The sequence below is a fragment of the Glandiceps talaboti genome, chromosome 16 (genome assembly GCF_964340395.1).
Source record: "Glandiceps talaboti chromosome 16, keGlaTala1.1, whole genome shotgun sequence".
NCBI lineage: Eukaryota > Metazoa > Hemichordata > Enteropneusta > Spengelidae > Glandiceps > Glandiceps talaboti.
In genome coordinates this window covers 816482-839796 of record NC_135564.1, presented here as the reverse complement: position 1 = coordinate 839796, position 23315 = coordinate 816482, and the positions used below count along the sequence as shown (strand labels likewise).

Genomic DNA, 23315 nt, shown 5'->3' with positions numbered 1-23315 from the left:
TTCACAAAAGTTCCATTTATGTAAATCTACTGACACAAACTATATACTTTTATGACCAAAGATTTGTGGTGGTGGTGGTGGTGGTGGTGAGATAACTATGAATAAATGGCAAATCAGTGTAAACAACTACTGAACATATCTTGGTGATCAGGTGACCTACAGTGAAAACTGATCAAGCTGCTGCAAAGTGAATGACCATAACAGTCATTTTAGAGATAAACATGTTTTAATTATACAAACCTAATATCGCAACATGACCAGTGTTTGATTCCAAAAATGAACAATCAAAACTGTGTGTGTGTGCACACGTGTATGTTGTGTGTGTGCGCGTGTGTGCGCGTGTATGTTGAGTGAGTGTGTGTGTGTTGTGTGTGTGTGTGTGTGCGTGTGTGTGTTGCGTGTGTGTGTGTGTGCGTGCGTGCGTGTGCGTGTGTGTGTGTGTGTGTGTGTGTTAATTATATTTTGTGATCATTTCCACAATGAGTCATATATGGATTAATTGTTCATTATAGATTCCAGTCACGATTGATATGTTTGGATATACAGTCCTTATTAACTTTGACTATCTCCTAAACTACTAGACAAACCATTCTCATGTAGCAACTCAATTAATTTTCACTGTATCTACCAACAGGTAAACCACTCTTAAGGATGAAAAACTACAAAGCAAATATTAGGGGTGAGGGGTTAGTTTTTTACTCACTTTACTGCCAGAAAGATCTCCAAGATGCTCCTTCAAATCATCACCAATGACTCCATGTATGGCTACTAAACAGAATACACTACCTTTACGAACACTGCTGTCAGGATGGTCATAACCCTGGACACAAACAAACAAACCAACAAACAAATCTATGTTAGGACAGCACAGTATAGTAAGGAAGCAATCTACATCAGACAGAGGAGAACCCCCCCCCCCCCCCCCCCCCCCAATCATGAACAGGGCCTAAGAATACCAACTACCATTAATTCATGACATATATATATACAGGGAGAGACATTAACGTTCAATAATGAAATAATTTCATGATCAAAGTCTGTAGTAGATCGCATTCATTTCCAATTTACCTTTCTAGAGTAACTATATTTTATTGCACTGTCATATTGATTCTTGACACCATGAACACTATATTCTCCAATTCTGTTACTATTTTTCTGATTGATACATTCAACAAATCTACAGATGAGATAAAGAATCTAGAACTGTTTTCACCATAATTGTATTCTCATTATTATGAACAGTTCCATGCTGAGTTGATTTTGTTTATAAGAAATTTCTACTCAGAACAATACACTACAGGAAACAAATCCCAAATCTGGGTTGATTTTGCAAATAAATTGAGCTGTTTTGTCAGTTTTATTAATGTTGATACAATAGAAGACTTTTGCTATGATATTAATTTTGAAGTTTAGATTACATTGAATAATTTGTCTTACCTTAAGTAGTCCTGGTATTATTTCAGGTAACATGTCATGCATCTCAGCTTTTGGAAATAATTCAACAACCTAGGGGGTCAAAAGATATTAAATTATACATCACATTGTGACAGGTTTGGTAAGTGATATACTTCACAGGCAATGGCAGGTCAACTATCAGAAAGTTAAAGGGGCTCAAGCTGAGTTTTATACATATTGGGCATAGTTTTGCATATTCAAAGGTACTCACAGTATTGTACTTACTGAAGTATACTTAACCATCACTCAATTGAATGAACTCAAATCTGATCTTAAGATATAACTCATACACGATCCGATAACATAATTTATCATATAAAAGGGTGAATGGGTATGAAACAAAGAAAGGAATCAAATTCTTACCTTTGTTAACATTTTAATAGCACCTAAATTGACTGGGAAATCTGCAGTCTGTATGAGTGGACAGAGTACTCTAACACAGGTTTCTGGTGGGATGGAATTAGCTAATGTCGCTGTCGTCTCTTCTGCAGCTCTTAAAACCTACAAATATGGAAGGAAAGAATGAAGAGAAAGAGTCAGTACATACTTGCTACACCAAATAAAAAAAAGAATGAGACAACTCATATCTGAGAACATCTGTGCCTTTCTTGTAGCAATCAACATTTGGTGCTATTCTGACTCAAGAGGGCGCTGTGTATAGTTATGAAGATGATGTAAAAATCTTAAACTGCAGACAAACATTCCTCTTTTGAAGGATGCTGAGATAGAAAACTAAATCTGAGTTCAACTTTTGTTAACATTATAAACACTCATGAATAAAGGCATATCTCTACCTTTACGGTAAACATTGTACTCTTTGCCAATTTTCATGATTTCGTTCGAAATTTTAAGACCTGCATTTTGTACAACTTCCGCTTGACTTTTGAACTGAACATATTAATAATGTTATATACTGACTTCATCTTCTGATTTAAAATGGTGACAGAAGAAGCAGACAGAATTCTTACATCTTTCTGTGTGTCCTTGTGTGCTTCCAAGACCTTTAGTATTGTCAGCTCAGCATACTCAACAAACCTATCAGGCTGATTTTTGATGAGTTCTCGTAACGTTCTTAGAGCTAGTGCCCTGATGATAGCGTCCATGTCGTTTAAAGTCTCTGTGAGAACTAATAGTACTGCTTTAAAGTGGATATCCCATGGGGCTGTGATGTCTTCACGGGCAATCTTCATTAGTTGCTGTAATGCTGACACTCGCTCTTCATTCCTGAAGATTTGAATAAAGTATTAATTAGGTAGGTACTAGATTCTACATGTAGATAGCATATTTTTGCTGGCCTGACAATGCTCTCCGAAAAGGTCAAGTGGCTAGTCTGAATTTGTTCACTCACCTGCAGACACTGATATACATATATATGTACACAACCATCCAGACTCATAGAAACACACACACACACACACACACACACACACACACACACACACACACACACACACACCCACACACACACATAAATAAATAAATAAATAAATACAGATAAGCAGATTATACTGGGATACACACTCACATGCAGACACACTGAGACATAAACTTAATGTATGCAATCATCTACACACACACACATACACACACATAAAGAAATACAGACAAGCAGATAGACTGAGATACAGACAGACACACATTAATTCTCATTCACCCAACCTCTCCCTTTCTTTGACAAGTACACCAACATATGTACATGTAGTGAACTTCATAAACATACACAACACAGAGTCTATAATCTTGCAGCCATTTCTACGCCATGTATATACACTAAGTTTAGGATTGTGTTAGGAGACCTCTTTCTATAGGTCTATCAAGTCAGGATAAATTCAGTTTATCAAAATCTCTCTACATTTTGTCATATCAAAAAATGTAACATGTGTTACAAAAATCCAGCATTTACCTTTCATTATGATTTGATAATTCTCTAATGATATCAGCTAGTATGTCTTGTTGATCTGTAAACAGAGAAAAATGACACAAATTGAATAAAGATGGTAAAAATGTTACATTTGGAGACAAACATGTACTGTTGTATACTACAAAGCATTTTGTAATGAAATGTACATCATCAGAAAGTTGCTATCAAAATTCTTGTCTCATAGGTCTGTTTATTACGATCAACTTATAAATCATCTTGTAGACTATGTTCCGTTTGTTCAAATACGGCACTCATTTCTCTCATTTTTTGGTTGTATCCGTACAAAAGTGTACCTATAGGATTCCAATAGGACTGACCCAGGATTGAGTTTCAAAATCCTATAGTAAAGTTTGTAAGGGTAGAATGAGAAACCCTAACACTACATACATGCTTTAAATGAATATTCGATAAAAAGAGAGAAAAAAGAAATGTACTCTTTACATTTCCAGAAGAAAATGTAATACTACTTGTGATGATACTTATTTTCATATTTTCCAACTGAACTCAACCTTGGAAACCATCTGAAATAGTACATCGCCAGTGTATGGTAGTTTAGATATCATGTCTGTCAAATGGTGCACTGTGGGTAATAAATACATGCTTTGCATACAAGACTCACCTCTGTCGAATGGTTCATCTATGTTGTCATCAAATGTAGCTTCAGCCAGGGCTGACCTATTAAAACTATTATTTACAGCTTGAGAATGAAGCAAAGACACCTGCTGTAAAAAATAACAACAAAATATTCTCAGTTATCATTGAGTGTGCATGCTGTAAAAACAACAAACATTTCTATACAAGAATACTTTATTTTTTATTCAATTTCTGTTTCTGTCTCAAATTCTCTGAAGATTGTTATTGTCTGTCTTTGTTCTCATCAACTACATATCACTATGGTAACTGAGGTCCCAGTTCTCATCAACTGTATCACTATGGTAACTGAGGTCCCAGTTCTCATCAACTACATATCACTATGGTAACTGAGGTCCACAAAGATAGACACAAACTGAAACTACTGTCACATAATTTTGATATAAAAATGATAAGGTATTGAATAAGTGTTGGTCTCAGTAGGGGTGGCTCTCTAAAAGCTAGTTCCATAAACTTGCAGTGTACTGTTTTGGGACTGCCAATGTTTACATTCTCTTGATCACAGAGTGCACAGCAGTGGAACTGTTATCACAGGCTTCTGTAAATTTACTACATTGAAGTACAATAGTTTTAGTCTCTGTCTAGCTGAGTAAACTGATGCCTCTATTTCGGTAATTACCAGAGTCATAGGTATAGGTAGATAAAATGAGAGTTTTTTTTTGGATTTCAACATTGCTAGGAGACATGTATGGAAACAAAATGACAAATAAAGTATTCCACAAGTATACATCAAGTACGGACAGAAAAGTATGTTAGATGACAGTGTAATTTGCATCACCATGCATAGCAACACAGTATTGATACACACTTTGCTGTTAACCCTTTTGTTTACAAGCAGTGTAAACAGACAACAACAACAACAACAACAACAACAACAAAGCTAGATGAAAGCTTGCGTGTGTGAGGTCCTTTGTAAAATAGTACAAGCAACTTTTTGCAGCAAAAGTGAAAGGTCAAGCCTAGGTGAAAGGTCAAGCTTAGGTGAAAGGTCAAGATCAACATTTTGACACAGCAGGATTAACTGCACATCAAAATATTGCAAAAATGTGAACTTTTTGTCAATCTTCTCACAATGACAATCACATTGTTATGACGTAGTAATTTTAATAAACTTTCATTCAGGACAGTGTCACCATCCAATAAAACAACTTTATGTGATGACATTTTGGTGTTCAAAAATAGAGTGAGGCTAAATGTTTCGGTGGGACTGTATTTGTGGTTGCCCTTTGTATAGCAATGTTAGATAAACCTCACATACAAACTCAATAAGAATTCTTAGAAATCAAAATCCTTGTCACTTTATGACACTTCTTACAAAATTGAGATCATAGGACACATTTGGAAATATGTGATAAACGACATCAACTTGTGGCTACCCCAAACATGAAAATGTGAAACACAGACACAGTTGGTTTAGAAGTCAGGTAAACAAATGATTTTTACAAAGGACTCCAACAAGCTTTCTTCTGGTGCCAAAATTATGTAAATTGTTTGTTTTAAATGTTATGGAGGATTATCTGTTAACATTTGCTGTGTATTCTTTTTGGCTATAAAGGTTGAGAAGCCATCCTGTGGAGGTTGAGAAGCCATCCTGTGGAGGTTGAGAAGCCATCCTATGGCAGGATGGCCAGAAGCCATCCTATGGCAGGATGGCCAGAAGCCATCCTATGGAGGTTGAGAAGCCATCCTATGGCAGGATGGCCAGAAGCCATCCTATGGAGGTTGAGAAACCATCCTATGGAGGTTGAGAAGCCATCCTATGGAGGTTTAGAAACCATCCTATGGAGGTTGAGAAACCATCCTATGGAGGTTGAGAAACCATCCTATGGAGGTTTAGAAACCATCCTATGGAGGGGGAAATCTTACAAAACAATTTGTATCATTCTTACAAGCCACAGGACATGTTTCTGCTGAAGGAACCTCTGGGTGGTGTGTCTTGGACGATGCTGTTAAAGAGGCTGTGGTTTACGATGATAAATTTGTATAGATTCCAATATCTTTACCATAATTTGGGTTGGGAACACTGGTAAAATACCCATGGAACTGAAGTAGATTTTATCTACTTACTGCCTTTATAGAAACACTGCTATGTATCAGATATTCCTCCAAGATTACATCATCACAAAGTTGACTGAAAACACAACACTTTAAAGACACAGTAGCAGTATAACACCAATTTTTTCAGCACTTTTGTTTTCCATGGAAATTTTAGTTGTTGTATTCATGAGATCTTCTGTTATCCAGCAGTACATGTACTTACAACATTTTGAGAATTAAATAATTTCAGCTCCATGCCTAAAATTCACAGTCATACACATGGCTGGTTCCAAAGTTTCTTTAACCTAGTATTTGATCAGTTTATAGCTGGAACATACTTTTCACTCCAGTATTACTCAAACTAAAGATGTAGATGACAGCTTAGATAACATTTTTTTTACAACACTGAAAATATATTGCTGAAGTTTCATCTGGTACAATTGGCGACTGGTACAGCTACTGTGACTTTAACACAACACTAAACCGACATATAAAGAATTACTATACTAGCAACATATACCCGTAATAATGAAGTTAATTCAATTGATTTTTACAACATGAGATAATTTTAAATGATTATGTATTCCATGGAATGATGATTCCCAGTGTAATATTTATACCAGAGATCCATACACTTCACCTTGGAAATAGTACAAGTTTTCCTTATTGAACTGTACCCGGTACCCTAAACTTATCTATCCTGGTAAGTACCTTATCTATACTGGTAAGTACCTTATTACAGGGAACCCAAACAGGATGAATCAATGGATACATAGATGGCATTATGGAAATGGAAATTAATTAAACAAGGGATTGAAATATAATGGATGGGATTAAGATGATGAAGAAATGACACGAGTTATTGATGACAGCATTTATTAAGAAAAGTGAAATGATAAACAGAAAAGAAACAGAAAGAAAGTCAAATTAGTTAGTTTGGTATTTTTGGTTGGATAGAATCATAGTTAGCAAAAGTTGCTAAATCATGCCGATCTAGCAGAACAGAAAGAAATTGAGAAATGAAACTAAATAAAAGCAAAATAGTGGAACAAAAATACTACTAACGTTGTCAGAATAGTTTGAAGGATTATAATACTGGGACTTATTGGACTTGCTGGTCTCGTGTCGTGATGGGCTAAAACTCGTATCGTGACGTGATGGGCTAAAACTCGTATCGTGACGTGATGGGGTAAAACTCGTATCATGATGTGTTCGGCTATAAGTTGGCTTTGTGTTTTGATCAGCTAAAACTTCAGGACTGTCTACTCTAACATCTGGAATAGAATTGGTGATACCACTATCAGCTGATACCTCATCACTTTCAATTCTCTCCGTATCTTTCGTAAAATCATCTAGATCATCACGACTGCTGCGTAGACTGAAGTTTTGTATCTCGGCAGTTGTTTTACGAAGTGAGTTGTATATCTCCTCAGAGTTCATATTTTGCATGTCAGCGTCCATGTCTGGATATGTTGCTCGTGGTGAGAGTGCTTCCCCTCGTGGGGACATATACGGCCTGGACTGGTAAGATCGGCTTGGTGTATTGCGAGGCCTGGGCGGCACATTCTTCATAGAAAGAAAAATAAAAAAAGCAACAAAGCCAAAAACGGCAAATTAATATGTGGCAAATCTATTAATTTATATTAGCAGGCAGCAATTCAAAAAATAACGGTGCATTACGGCTATTTCTCTGTTTTAGCAATGATTCACACAATATATAAGGTAAAACGAACAAAACAAACAAACAAACAAAAAATGTAAGTGAAATGATTGTAGCGGGACAATATATGAGTTGTCATTGCTAAGATAATGACTGATATAACCACATTATGTAAATATATAACCAGTGATAAAAAAGACTTTGGCTGCATGCACGCCACTGAAAAAAAATCACTTGAAAATTTCTTGATTTCCAGAGAACATAGAAATATCTGACAAAATGGGAGAAAATATTAACCCTTTCCCACTTTAGTCAAAGTTTTAAAAAGATTTTATCATTCTCTTTGATCAAATGAAGATGACATGAAATACAGGTACAGGATGAACACAATAAACAAGAACACAAACAAAGCAAGTCGTTGAAAATGACATCCCCACTATGATTGGGTTTAAGGAACTGGCAGTTTATGTTGTCATTTTCAAACCTGGTTAATGTTGTTTGGCCTCATATGGTTGTTTTTGATATCACTACTCTCTGTTCAAGCATGTCTGAGTTATGGCTTTGGACATGAAAACTGCGCCAACAAAATGGCTGCCAGGCAGCCACATCGGATTGTATCACGACGAAAATGGATATGCACATGTATGTCATAGAACACTGTGCTAATACCAACTTTGAATGAGATCTGTTTAAGCATGTCTGAGTTATGGCTTTGGACAGGGAAAATTCGCAAACAAAATAGCTGCCAGGCAGCCATATCGGATTGTATCACGACAAAAATGGATATGCACATGTATGTCATAGAACACTGTCCTAATACCAACTTTGAATGAGATTTGTTCAAGCATGTCTGAGTTATGGCTTTGGACAGGGAAAATTCGCAAACAAAATGGCTGCCAGGCAGCCATATTGGATCGTATCACAACAACAATGAATATGCACATGTATGTCATAGAACACTGTCCTAATACCAACTTTGAATGAGATCTGTTCAAGCATGTCTGAGTTATGGCTTTGGATAGGGAAAATTCGCAAACAAAATGGCTGCCAGGCAGCCATATTGGATCGTATCACAACAACAATGAATATGCACATGTATGTCATAGAACACTGTCCAATTACCAACTTTGAATGAGATCTGTTCACGCATGTCTGAGTTATGGCTTTGGACAGGGAAAATTCGCAAACAAAATGGCTGCTCGGCGACCATATTGGATCGTATCATAAAACAAATTGACGTGCATATGTATGCCATAGTATGTTGCCCCTGTACCAAGTTTGAAAAAAATCGGTCCAGGCATCTCCAAGAAACAGCTGCGGACGGACGGACGGATGGATGGACGGACAGATGGAACCCAGTCCATAAGAACACAATAAACAAAAACAAAAGAACACAATAATCAAAACAAACAAGAAAACGTAACCAAAACAAATGAGTTCAAAGCAACTTTCTTTTCAAAACATGTGGGCAACACAAAACTCGAAAGCAAGAAAACAAAAAAATAAAACAAAACCACCTTACTCTTCAACAATGCAGATGACACAACACTCACAATGAAAAGAGTAAACAAAAACAAACAAAGTAAATAAGAAATAAATAGAGTTATGTAAACAAAACAATAAAGAAACCCAGAGGACAGTTACACATTTTGTTGACAGAAATTCTCACCTCATTTTCATTACTTGTGTTCCTTAGATGGTTGTGAAGCAGCTTAGTTGCACCGTCCTGGTGACGAAAGCATTGGAACAATAAGCTAACATGCAATTTGGGTTTGATAGCCAACATGCTACATAGCTATGGTTTACATTGCAGCATGGGTCTTTAGTGTTTCCTACCAAATGGGCTGATTTCTAAAAATCTTAATTTTCTTTAGTGCTCACTATTGTTTGTGTTGCTCAAACTCGGTGGAATCCTGCAAATATTTGATTGACATTATACCATACATCATATTTGTTTTCTCTCTTATCTTCCCAAACATATTATCAACCTATGGTTTACTTCATTTCATATGGGAGGTATCAAATTAGAAATATTTACTTATGAATTATCTAGTTTTATTAGAAATGGAAACAGTAGAGTTCTATATATTATTACGATAACACTTGTATTGCTATATATATACAGAGAGAGAGAGATACTGGTTTGTACAAGATTAATTTGATACTTTGCTTGAGTAGTGTATATATATATATTAGCTTCAAGCCACAATTTTGGCCAAAAAATAAAGACCCCATCCTCCCCCTAACCCCTATGACCTATGACCCAGCAAATGTGCTTGCTAGATATGCTTAGAGATAGCAGGGAAATGGAGTATTTCTATTGCGTATGCTACAAAAAGCATGGTGGTTTGTGGATTTTTAGTTCTGCTATGCATAATAATTGTTAATTTTCTCTGCAGAAGACAAAATGGCCGCCACTTCTTCCTACACTGTACACACATCAGTTGTCATTTAGAATCATGCATACTGCTTCATGAGATGAGCTGTCTGTCAAAAGCTGCCATCTTTTCAAAGTTCAGAGAGATAGCCAGTCATGTTTATGTGAAGACATCTCAAAACAGACAACAGTATTAGTTTGCACTATTCTGCCTTTATACTGGAAGAGCTTGGCGGCTGCTATTTTCTTGAGTACAGCGCCTTCCCTCAAGGTTAGTTCATTTCTGAGGTCTAGCGCCCTCTGCAGTCAGCAACAAACTGGTGTGTTTGGGCACAAAGTTCTTGACACAAGATAAACTGCTGTTTTCTTCTGTTATTTTTTGTAACATATAACAGCTTTAACTGCTTCTCCAAGTCAGGAAGGTGCTTGGTTTTGGAATCCAAGAATGAATATTGTCTTCTTTTGAAGCAATGTCCAAAGATTTTAATTCAGTTCATCCTTGTGTGGAGAACAGAGCACACAAATGCACCCTTGAGATCACATGATACATGCAAAGATCAGTTCACCTGTGGTCTTGCGCCCTCTATAGTTTATTTTGCCAAAAGCTTTCATGAATAAAGGGCTTTCATAATCTCAATGTAAATGTGATGGCATGGCTTTGAAATTTTCATGGTAATGAAATGTCAATGGAAGAATTCACCACTTAATCTGTGTATATGTTATTGAAGAGATAATACCAAACCTAGCAAACATGAATTTCTCATAAAAGTGAAATTATTCCATAGTACCTTGTACAAAGTGAAGTTACTGTCTCTTTAATAGGATGGTCAAAGATTTCACAAATTAAAACACAATGACAGAATTATGAAGGTCTGTCTTTAAGGGGGGGGGGGGGGTCAGGATTGAGTCTTTGGGTGTGAGGGGTTGGTCGAAGCCAACGGGTAGGAGGAGTCTGGTGAGGTCCATTGGGTGTAAGGGGTCTTTGAGGTTCATGGGTCCTTGGGTAGTGAGGGGTCTTTGAGGTCCAGAGGTCCATGGGTAGTGAGGGGTTGGGTGACGGCCATGGGATGTGAGAGGGTTGGATGAGGTGCATGGGGTGGGGGTCAGATGAGGTCTGTGTGGTTTGAGGGATCCAGATAGAGTCTTTGGGTGTGAGGGGCAGGGTGAAATCCATGGAGTGTGAGGGGTCTGTGAAATCCATGGGGTGTGAGGGGTTGGGTGAAATCCATGGGGTATGAGAGGTCGGGTGAAATCCATGGGGTGTGAGGGGTCGGGTGAAATCCATGGGGTGTGAGGGGTCGGGTGAAATCCATGGGGTGTGAGGGGTCGGGTGAAATCCATGGGGTGTGAGGGGTTGGTGAAATCCATGGGGTGTGAGGGGTCGGGTGAAATCCATGGGGTGTGAGGGGTCGGGATGGCAATGTGTTGGTTACTTTAAACACTTACCTGGAATGCCTTTGGCAATACTGACAGCATCATGCTGAACTCTGGAGTATTCAATTCAAACATACCTATCAAAACCATTTGGGAGGCCTGTTAAAAAAAATAATAATTGGGGGTCAAATCAACTTCTTTCTAACATTTTGTTGATGTATGCAAATAATTAAACATTCATGGTAGGTACACATTTCTTTGTTTTAAATCTGTACACAGCAATTTTCAACAAATTTATGACTGCCCATTTAACCTATTTTTGCCTTGCCAGACTTTCAAGGAATATAACACTTATTTCCAGTAGTGGTTTGCTATCCCAGCTGAGGAAAGTACATTCCATGACTTCTGCATATAATATCTTCTTGGACCAGTGACAACTCACTGCTGTGCAGACCCTCTAGCTTACTGACCTTTCTGATGTCTAATGACTTGGCTTCCCTAGTCCAGCTAATAATTCTACTGACAGCCAGTCTGGTCTCACTGGAGTTGACAAAATCTGATGGGTCCATCAGTTCTATCAGGAACTGCATGTATTTGAGTAAGGCTACTTTTGTCTGTTAGAGAAAAAATAACAACAGAGCAATGTTAGTTTGTGGTAGCAGGTCTCCATCTATACAGCTGGATTAACTTGGGCAAACCAGTAGTTCAAATTTTACCCAAGAAGTGACTCAAAAACAAATTGCAGTGGAAAGGCTCAAACTAATACCATGTTTTCACTATTTCTGTTATTCTTTCCTATTTCATGTAGTTAAACACCTTTGCTTTTCCCGCCACTTTCTTGTACAGACCCCACTGGAAACAAGTCTTTGACTTTGTGGGTTATCCAAGTAATTCAACAATTTGTACCAGTTTTTATTTGTATATCTGTTCTGTCGATCTTGTTGTTTTACTCAAATAAACTAATCTAATCGAATAATGCATAGATTATAAGCTAGCTTATCAAATCATTCAAACATCATGACTTCAAATTATTCAAAGTTATTTTGACATTCTGTACACTTTCTTGGATATATCTTGATCTTCCAGTATGAATGGACTGACTGTAATAATATCACTCTACCAGTATTTGAGTCTGATTATGTTTTGAAATGATTTATTTGGGAACTGACCTTGACATTGGGTGTCTGTGTTTGGTCCACAATAAACCTGGTCAAAATGTTGAACTGGCTGTCAAATGGAAAGCACTCCCTGTAAAAAATTTCAAAAATTCAAAATTTCAAACTGTGAATCTTTTTACTTTGTCATACTGCATTGTCAAATATGTCATCAACATCATAAACAACTCCAAAAGAAAAAAACTGACCGGAACAATCTCAAAAAAAATCAAATATCAAAAATATATTAAAAATGTATTAAAATATTGAAAATATATCAAAATATATGCTGTCAAAATATATTCAAAACATATTGAAAATATTCAAATCACAAGTGTCCAAACAAATCAACAGTTCACCATTCTTAGTGTTGCCTGCCTGCATATACACACAGCAATAACTTGGTGTGATACTTTAGGTATTACTGAGTAAACTGAAACAGGAACTTACATTTCTCTCTAACATCTTAGATTTTATTGTTTTCATTGTCATAATATATTATTTTCATTAAACCAAACAAATGCTTGTTATTATTTCAGAACCAAATAAATAACTGTGACAACAAGAAGTAAACGTCTTAGACAGACTTACCTGACAACATCTAATGCCTTTTCTACTTTAGCAAGCACTGATCCTAAGAGATCCATTCCCATTTTGAGTAAAAGTCTTGTCAACAGTATGTACATCCAGTCAATTAAATCCATTTTATGAATTGCAACAAAGTCACATAAAGTTTCTAAAAACAAACTGAAAACCTGGAATAGAAACCACAACAGATATTAAACACAAAACAGGGGTATATAAAGGGCATTGTGGGTAATCTATGGGTATGTAAAGGGCATTGTGGGTAATCTATGGGTATGTAAAGGGCATTGTGGGTAATCTATGGGTATGTAAGGGCATTGTGGGTATTCTATGGGTATGTAAAGGTCACTGTGGGTAATCTATGGGTACGTAAGGGCATTGTGGGTATTCTATGGGTATGTAAAGAGGCACTGTCTTTAAATTGAGTTTTAGTGTTTTAGTTTTGATCCATATTGTACTATTAGATCACCCAAACCACTAGAACATCAAATAACAGTACAATTAGTATAACGTATACTATGTGTAAGAACAATGAATTGAGTTCTTGTGTAACATTGTCCTCCCATTATGGAGCTGTTTATTGGGACCAGAATATTCTGATCTGCCACTAGTGGGTGCTGTTCATTTAGAAAGGTGTATTCTGATCCACACACCATCAGAGGCCGCTGTTCATTTGGAAAGGTGTATTCTGATCCACAAACAATCAGAGAGTCGCTGTTCATATGGAAAACTGTACTCTGACGCAGGTGAAACTGTATGTTCTGATTCAAAGATATGAATATGATTGTATTAAGACATACCTTGCCATGGGGATCTGCAAACATTCTTGTAAATATTTCTGTGCATCTCTTGAGTTCTTGACGACTGTTAAAGATAAAATCATAACACTTTGATCAGATTATATTTGATCTGATTACACACATCCTTTGACATCTACTGTAGCTTTCTTATACAAATGTTCAATATTTCCATAAATTTCCATGAATAAGAAAATTTGCATACATACATACATACATACATACATACATACATACATACATACATACATACATACATACATACATACAGACACACACACACACACACACACACACATACACATACATACATACATACATACAGAGACACAAACACACACACACATACAAAGTGTAAATACTAGACCATGTATTACCTAAGCATTCTTGTTGAGCTTCTGAGTACATTTTGTAAGCCTAGTAAACCTTCTTTCCTCTCAGACCAGGCAGCACTACCCATTTTATTAAGTATGTCAGCAACATCCTACAAAGCAAGCATACAATAAATATATATTAACCACAAACCTCTCATTGCAACGTTTGGATAAATTAAATTATATCTGAAATGATTAACAAGCCTAGTCTTTGCTATGTTTTGGAAACCCACTGTAAGAAAACTGTGAAGCCACTGGTTAAACTTGCATAGATTTCTTTACCTTGTACCATAATTTTGGTTGGTAACCCTGGTAACAGAGGGGTATGGGAATGTGGTAAAACGTGCATAGATTTCCATACTTTGTACCATAATTTATATAAAGAAAAGAGCTGCTGTTTTAAAAAAATAATTGAATTCTACTCCTACTAAAATGCCAAAACACTATCAGTATCAATAGGATAAACAAGTAAAGGTAATTTCATACCCTTAACAGACTTTCCATAATTTCATATTCCCTACCTCAATAGACTTTCCGTGTCCTGATCCGTACGATCCAATGGAACACACACTAGATGCATCACTCTCATCATCGGAGTATGCCGATCCATAACTTTCCCATCGTTTCCTGGATGGTCTCTGTGTGAGTGCTGCTGCCAAAGCTATCTCAGCATCCTTGCCTGTTATTAGCTGTGGTTGGTTTAATACTGGCGGTGTTCTACCAGTTGTTTGTACCCTTTGAGCACCGTTACTAGTCCCACTGATATGACGATCCCTATCTGTAGGATGAAGACAAAAAAATTACCTTTGAGAGGGTATGCTGGTGCTAATCCAGTTTTGTTCAGGTCTACAAGCCACCATGCGCGATAATTTATAGATAATTGTGGTGCAATGCATGTAATATAGTTTATAAACTTGATATTCCATGAGTCACAATATAAGTAAATTGTCATCACATGTGATATGGTATAACAAACAAGTTGACAGTCCATGTGATATGGTATAAAAAGTAGTAATTCCATGTGATATGGTATAATAAGTTGACAGTCCATGTGATATGGTATGAAAAGTTGAGTCCATGTGATACGGTATAAAAAGTAGTAATTCCATGTGATATGGTATAAAAAGTTGTCATCCCATGTGATATGGTATAAAAAGTTGTCATTCCATGTGATATGGTATGAAAAGTTGACAGTCCATGTGATACGGTATAAAAAGTTGTCATCCCATGTGATATGGTACAAAAAGTTGTTATTCCATGTAATACTGTTTAAATAGCTGTCATTCTATGCGATACAGTATACAAAATTGTCATCTCATGTGATATGATAAAGTTATCTTAATACTCACTGAATCCTAATCTATTTGGACTGGTTTCTCGACTGCAGCCCTGACTTCTAGGAATTCGGCTTTTTCTCGGCGTCCTCCTGTCACTTTCCACACGGCTATAAGTGCCCAACAGATACCTGGTAGGGGAACCAGACCTACTGTTGGATCGGCTGCCAGCTGTGCGACAAAAAATTATCAATAAACATTAACCAATATAAATTCATTACAATATGGCAGTAGTATTCAAAAGTCCAGGCATTGTAGATGATACAAATTAGTCTAAAGCTAGGGAGTCTAACCCTAACCCAAACTCCCTAGCTTGATTACAAATGTGTGTATATTGTATAATCAATTGGTCCACTGTTTACCATAATATTCTTCAAACAAAAGTCAGTTCACTTCTTGATTGTGTATAAATGTGTATGATCACAACTGGACAAGTAATATATGTGCTTTACTTTCTTCTTTACTCAATGGTTTTTTTTACCTGATTTGCTGGTAGTCACATCTTTTCTACACTAAATTTGCATATTCTATGTACAATACTTATATGTGAGAACCTTAATCTTCCTTGATGAGGTGTTACAGTCATGTCATTTACGCATAAAATTTGAATCGTTACGAAACTTACGTTGTGATTGTGAGACTCCTAATCGTCCTTTACGAGGTGTCGGTAATCGTGATCCTTCCTCTGTTGCCCTGTGTACTAACTTACTTGGTGATGTGACAGAAACACCTGAGAAAACAAACCGCCAACAAACAGTCTTTACCGTGAAAACTAGCAATAAACTTATATACATGCACTGGAGGTGATAAATCTCAAATTACCAATACAGAAGAACAAACATGAGTGTAAGCATAAATAAACATTTTTTAGATAATCCAACTTATTCTATTCTAGTATACTGTCGGTTTTAACTGAACAATTTTCAAAAGAATTTGTTTCCATTTCCAACTCTAAGTATGCTACTATGTCATGGGAGGCAGAGAGTACTGTCCTCATAACATAGATAAATTCCTTTCATACTTTGAAGTTCATAATAATTGACTTGACTGAAAATGTACACTTAAAAAGTTGAATGGTTATGCCGACAGAGACACATACAATTTTATATACATATGTATGTATGTATGTATGTATGTATGTATGTATGTATGTATGTATATATGTATGTATGTATGTATATAAGTATGTATGTATGTATGTATGTATGTATGTATGTATGTATGTATGTATGTACTTGTTTGAACTGTGTATGTTCCCTTTGTGTGTTTATGAAATCTCATCATGGTACATGAGTCTTCTAAGATTATCAATACATATCTAAATATAGTAGTAGTAGTCATATCCTTCTCATTATACAATGTACTACCAAATCAGAATGACTATAGAGTTTCAATTAGGCTGCACAATGTACTACCAAATCAGAATGACTATAGAGTTTCAATTAAGCTGCACAATATACTACCAAACCAGAGTGACTATAAAGTTTCAATTAGGCTGCACAATGCTGATATCACACACACACATGAAAAGTTACACTGCATCTCACTGTGAACACAAATAAACAGTTTTGTGTTTGAATCTTTCTTGTTATATCCAACAGTGATGTTGATTTGTGTCCACAGTGAGATAAAATATATCATTTTATATGTTTGCATGCTATCAGTCTCTGTATTTTGTTTATATAATTTGTAACAAAATACCTTGTGAGATGTAAAAACATGTGTTGCCTATTAAACTCCTTAGTCACTCTGGTTTGGTAGTATTATACATGACAGTTGACAAATCTATAGTCACTCTGGTTTGGTAGTATTATACATTACAGTTGACAAATCTATAGTCACTCTGGTTTGGTAGTATTATACATTACAGTTGACAAATCTATAGTCACTCTAGTTTGGTAGTATTATACATTACAGTTGACAAATCTTACTACCTTATCACACTACATGTAGGGTCAAAGGTGACAGAAAGTCTGACTAAACAAAGAGACATTCTATGATTCATGCATTACCATGGTAACAACACAAGTACAATATCTAAACTACATTTTACCTTGATTTTGAATAAATGTGTTTACATAGGTTTGATAGATGAATGTCATCAGCCAGTATCGTCACACATAATTGCTACTAGGATGAATGCTCTTTTTTGTTTGTCATTAGTTTTTGAAATTCTGTTACTAGGATCTCTAGAATTATTTCTGAACTTCACAATCACTGTAAAGTGTTGACCTGAATATGCCAACAACATAAAATCTATCAAAACCTACGTAAACATTTCAATTTTTTCTAAAATGGTAATATTCAACCACTAATTTACTACTGGTATTAAATAAATATATGTACAGCAATGACAAATGAAGTAGAAAGACAAAGTAAAAGACAAAATCACACCTCTTTCAGGTTCTTTTTTCTTTCCTATGTGGTAAATGCCGCCAAGAAGGAAGGTGATGAAGAGACAGAAAACGGCAAGACGAAGATTGACAAACGGTAAGCAAGTAGAAAGTTTTATAGTTACAGATTTGAAAAAAAAGTTAGAGTTAAAAATAGGCAGGCTACGGTTACATTCAAAGAACACATACACAACAACGTAACATGCTAAACTATGCTTTGTAATAATGCACATGCCGTCATACCAGACAACTAGTATACTAAATTTTTTCAGAAAACACACAAGTAATACAATGAATAACAGGGTTAGGATGAAAACATACAAATGTGAGGCTAAGGAGTCTAAACAGTAAGCTATAGTTGTTATTTTCCAAGTTCACCATGTTGAGAGGGATTTGGGAGCTATGAAACAGAATGGGGTACCATGAAACTTTGGGGAACCATGAAACAGAAAAATAGTAGTTTGACATCACTTTGGGGATTTGTACATCAGACCATAGACCATACATACTTTCGTGTAGGGTCTGTGATTGGAGAAGACATATGGTGAAATTTTGAAGTATCATGAAACAGACTGGGGTATAATAAATGTTAGGGGAACCATGAAACAGAATAGCAGTTTGAGAACATATTGAGTCTTTGCTCATGCAGCATGCCTAAATTTGGGGTGGCATGAAACAGACTTAAGGCAAAATGAAACAGATCCAAGCCAAATCAAAGGTGTGAGCAGTATATTGGTCACTGTACAAGCAGCACTATGGTGTTTTTGGTGCATCAAATGAGCATGTGTGACAGAGATTGCCAAATACATTTCGTAAGAAATGACAAATATATCACTACATTCTGTAAAAGTTGGACTATCTTGTGACAATCTCACTCACAAGTGATAAAGGTATGTTTGGTGTACCATAGAGGGGAAGAACATATCAAAACAATGGTCAAAACACAACCAAAAGCTGAAGGTTAAACTTTTTAAAGTTGACATACAAATTCCTTGATCTGATCTTGTAACATAGAAGTCAGAAATGACACAAACATGACATAAGACATAAAATTACCTACAATATTTATCTTAGCTAGAATTATGTTTTAGAGAGTTAAAGATTAAAGTTAGATTGAAAACCTTGACAACATGTAGGAGTGAAAATAAGTTAAAGAGAAAAATTGAGTTACTAGGGTCAATCTACAGTACCATGTTTGCCAAAGAATTATGTGTAATTGCAAAAACTATACAAAAATAGTGTCTGTATCAGTTAGGGCAGACTGTATATTGTGTGATATGCAAGCCAAGTTTTTTAGTTTTCAAATACAAAATACATATTGGATATTCTGTTTTTACAACAAGTAGAGAGTACATCATCCATTCTGTAACACTGAATTTAGACAACAAAAAGTGCCTACATCATCAGTTTTGCAACAAGTACCGGAATTAAATATTACATCAACAAGTGCCTACATCATCAGTTTTGTAGTACTAGAATTATGATACATTAACAAGTGCCTACATCATCAATTTTGTAGTACTAGAATTATATATCACATCAACAAGTGCCTACATCATCAGTTTTGTAGTACTAGAATTATGATACATCAACAAGTGCCTACATCATCAGTTTTGTAGTACTAGAATTATATATTACATCAATAAGTGCCTACATCATCAGTTTTGTAGTACTAGAATTATGATACATCAACAAGTGCCTACATCATCAGTTTTGTAGTACTAGAATTATATATTACATCAATAAGTGCCTACGCCTACATCATCAGTTTTGTAATACTAGAATTATATATTACATCGACAAGTGCCTACATCATCAGTTTTGTAGTACTAGAATTATGATATTATATCAACAAGTGCCAACATCATCAGTTTTGCAGTACTAGAATTATTATATTACATCAACAAGTGCCTACATCATCAGTTTTGTAGTACTAGAATTATATATTACATCGACAAGTGCCTACATCATCAGTTTTGTAGTACTAGAATTATATATTACATCAACAAGTGCCTACATCATCAGTTTTGTAGTACTAGAATTATATATTACATCAATAAGTGCCTACATCATCAGTTTTGTAGTACTAGAATTATATATTATATCAACAAGTGCCTACATCATCAGTTTTGTTGTACTAGAATTATGATATTATATCAACAAGTGCCTACATCATCAGTTTTGTAGTACTAAAATTATATATTACATCAACAAGTGCCTACATCATCAGTTTTGTAGTACTAGAATTATATATTACATCAATAAGTGCCTACGCCTACATCATCAGTTTTGTAGTACTAGAATTATATATTACATCAACAAGTGCCTACATCATCAGTTTTGTAGTACTAGAATTATATATTATATCAACAAGTGCCTACATCATCAGTTTTGTTGTACTAGAATTATATATTACATCAACAAGTGCCTACATCATCAGTTTTGTTGTATTAGAATTATATATTACATGAATTTTGTCACAATTTGATAAACTTGGCTTGCAAAGTGATAACCATATCACCCCTCCATATTTGACTTTATTCATCCAGAAACATATACGATACAAGGAACCATGTCAACAGTCATTGATTTGTACACAGTAATAAAGATTCCTTAAATTATACTAATATATCTATATTTGTTGACAGTAACATGGTCCCGTAAAGTGACCATATGGATGAGGATTGGGGTATTTATTTTGGATTTTTAATTCATAAAACAATTTTATCCTGGCTTCCTACTTGAAAAATCAATGCAAACAACATTGACAAAGTCTGTGTTTGATACTCTATACATTGCAAAAAGCTAAACAATGTGTAAAAAGTTTGCTACTGTATGAACAATAACAAAGATTTTACTTTATTAATATTAATCTTTTACAATTTATTGAGTTACAAACACAGACTTTGTCAATGTTGTTTCACATTTATTTTTCAAGGAGGAAACCAGGATAAAATTATTTGATAAATTAAAAATCCAAAATAAATACCCAGTCCTCATACATATGGCCACTTTAAGTAATATATCTCTCTCCTGAATAAAGGAAAACATAGGGATGATATTTATTGGCAAAGGCTACATGCTGCAAAAGATAAAATAGAGTGAAGTGAACAAGAGACATGCAAAAACAATAGACAAAGCATTGAAAGGCACGACAGCCAGGACTTTGGTTAGTTACCTATATTCTCCCTTGAAGTGGATTTTCTTAGCCTTTGTGCTGTGTTTATTGTGGAACTGGATGGGCCGTATCGGGACTTGGCACGGGCTGCAGCTGACGTATTGATATCGCTATTTGAACGAGGACCTAACCGATAGCCACTATCTGTATTCCGACATTACGCACACACAGGGAAGAAAAGCAGGCAGTCAGATAACAACAGGATTACACCTTTATATCCCCAAGGCATAGTATGGAGTTTAGACAACATTTTGACTGCTATAAACACCTATATATCAACTTCAGCAATTTGATAACATTTATGATGTAATGTTTTTTTTTGACTCTATACATAAAATATATTGACAAAATGTCAGTGAATATTCTCAATAATTTTCTGTTTCTTTGAGTTACATCATTTTCTGTATAAAATATTCAACTATTTCATTTTTGGATCCTGAATAAAGGAGTACACAAAAGGCTCAATTCTTTGAATCATTTTGGACTCCAGTTAGCTTTTACAAGAAGTTTTATCTTATCTTTTATGGACTTGAAGATAGCAGTGAAAATAATGTCTTTTGCTAAATATAATACAAAGATTAAGCAAAGTATAATCACAAGACACAACATTGCTTTTCTTTTTCATTCAAAACAACTTACAAAAAATAAACATGGTATTGCATATTTTCTGTTTTTTGATGTGCATAGCACAAGTCATTATCACATTTTAGCAAGCATTGCTTAATCTTATAACAAACAGTACATTGATCCACCCCTTCTTTGGGGAAAAAGAGGCTTTTTAACAGTAGTAAACAATAGGATTATTCCAAAATTACACAAAGAAGGGGTGGCAAAAGGAAATAGACACAGAATATTGAAAGCGATTAATTGTGACAGAGACAGATATTAACAGAGAATACAAAATCAAAATAATCATTGCTTGTGCTGAAATTTAAAATGCTTATTTGGTGATGACAGGTTGGCAGGATAGGGAGACAGGAATATATTTAAATTTAGTGAATTCTAGATTTGATGGAATTCTATAATTAATGGATTCTAAATTTGATAGAACTATAGCTTATGAAATTCTACATTTAATGGAATTTTAGATGATTCTAGATTTGATGGAATTCTATACTTGTGATGATTCTAGATTTGATGGAATTCTACGATTACTGGGATTCTAGATTTGATGGAATTCTACGATTACTGGGATTCTAGATTTGATGGAATTCTATGATTACGGTGTTTCTAGATTGATGGAATTCTACGATTACTGGGATTTTAGCTTTGATGGAATTCTATGATCACTGGGATTCAAGAGTTGATGGATTTCTGCACTTCCTGGAATTCTATAAGTTATGGAATTCTAGATCAAATGGGATTCTAAATTTATCAGAATTTGGACATTTGTATCAATGATGGTGGAGGGTCTATGGATATACAAAGAACACTTCTATATCTGAACCTTACCAGTCTGAGTATCGGATTTGTTTGATGGAACGAGTGATCGCCTTGCTCCACCTGTTTTTGGCCTGAAATAGAAATAAGAGAGTCTTAAAGTTATCATTTAGCTCATTTTGTGAAATAATACCTCTACATGAGTTTTATCTGCTACTGATTTCATATCATGGCCTGTACAATGGATTGTTTGTGACAAATGCATTAGGCAAACATTTGAAAGATGTTCACACCTCAAGTCAATATTTGTGGTGTACCTTGTAAAACACAAGGATAGTAATATGACAGGTATTACTCAGAGAGAGAGTTTTAAAATACCTACCCAACACTTTCTTGTGAACTGCTACTAGATGCCCTTGACCTTGTTGTAGGAATATTAAGTGCTCCTAGGCTAGACGACTGAGTAAGTTCACCATTTAACATTTTCTGTTTTGAAGTATCAAATGAATTTAGTAACCTCTCTGCTTGCTGTTTAAAATGGTCAGCAAACGCCCAGAATGCCCTGAAAGAAACATTGATAATTGTTACGCATTTCATTAAAATACCTGTACATGTTGAAAATAATCTGGATATTCATGGCATATC

General features: G+C 35.4%; 1 protein-coding gene across 13 annotated transcripts in view; it reads right to left on the bottom strand.

The window, feature by feature from the left end:
• The window catches only part of LOC144447817 (CLIP-associating protein 1-like), a 95739-nt gene that overhangs the window by 2297 nt on the left and 70127 nt on the right, over positions 1-23315 (bottom strand). For 8 of the 13 annotated variants that reach the window (XM_078137905.1, XM_078137908.1, XM_078137907.1 and 5 more), the window contains 21 exons: positions 23053-23232; positions 22743-22804; positions 21291-21434; positions 18114-18137; positions 16345-16449; positions 15735-15890; positions 14907-15163; positions 14389-14495; positions 14015-14078; positions 13221-13384; positions 12645-12723; positions 11946-12089; positions 11548-11634; positions 9394-9450; positions 7130-7630; positions 3996-4098; positions 3359-3413; positions 2424-2679; positions 1819-1956; positions 1438-1506; positions 704-820 (listed from right to left, as the gene is read on the bottom strand). In XM_078137905.1, the coding sequence (XP_077994031.1) occupies positions 704-820; positions 1438-1506; positions 1819-1956; positions 2424-2679; positions 3359-3413; positions 3996-4098; positions 7130-7630; positions 9394-9450; positions 11548-11634; positions 11946-12089; positions 12645-12723; positions 13221-13384; positions 14015-14078; positions 14389-14495; positions 14907-15163; positions 15735-15890; positions 16345-16449; positions 18114-18137; positions 21291-21434; positions 22743-22804; positions 23053-23232 (2869 nt within the window). The remainder of the gene's footprint in view (positions 1-703; positions 821-1437; positions 1507-1818; positions 1957-2423; positions 2680-3358; positions 3414-3995; positions 4099-7129; positions 7631-9393; positions 9451-11547; positions 11635-11945; positions 12090-12644; positions 12724-13220; positions 13385-14014; positions 14079-14388; positions 14496-14906; positions 15164-15734; positions 15891-16344; positions 16450-18113; positions 18138-21290; positions 21435-22742; positions 22805-23052; positions 23233-23315) is intronic. The other 5 variants (XM_078137913.1, XM_078137909.1, XM_078137906.1 and 2 more) reach the window with 5 other exon arrangements.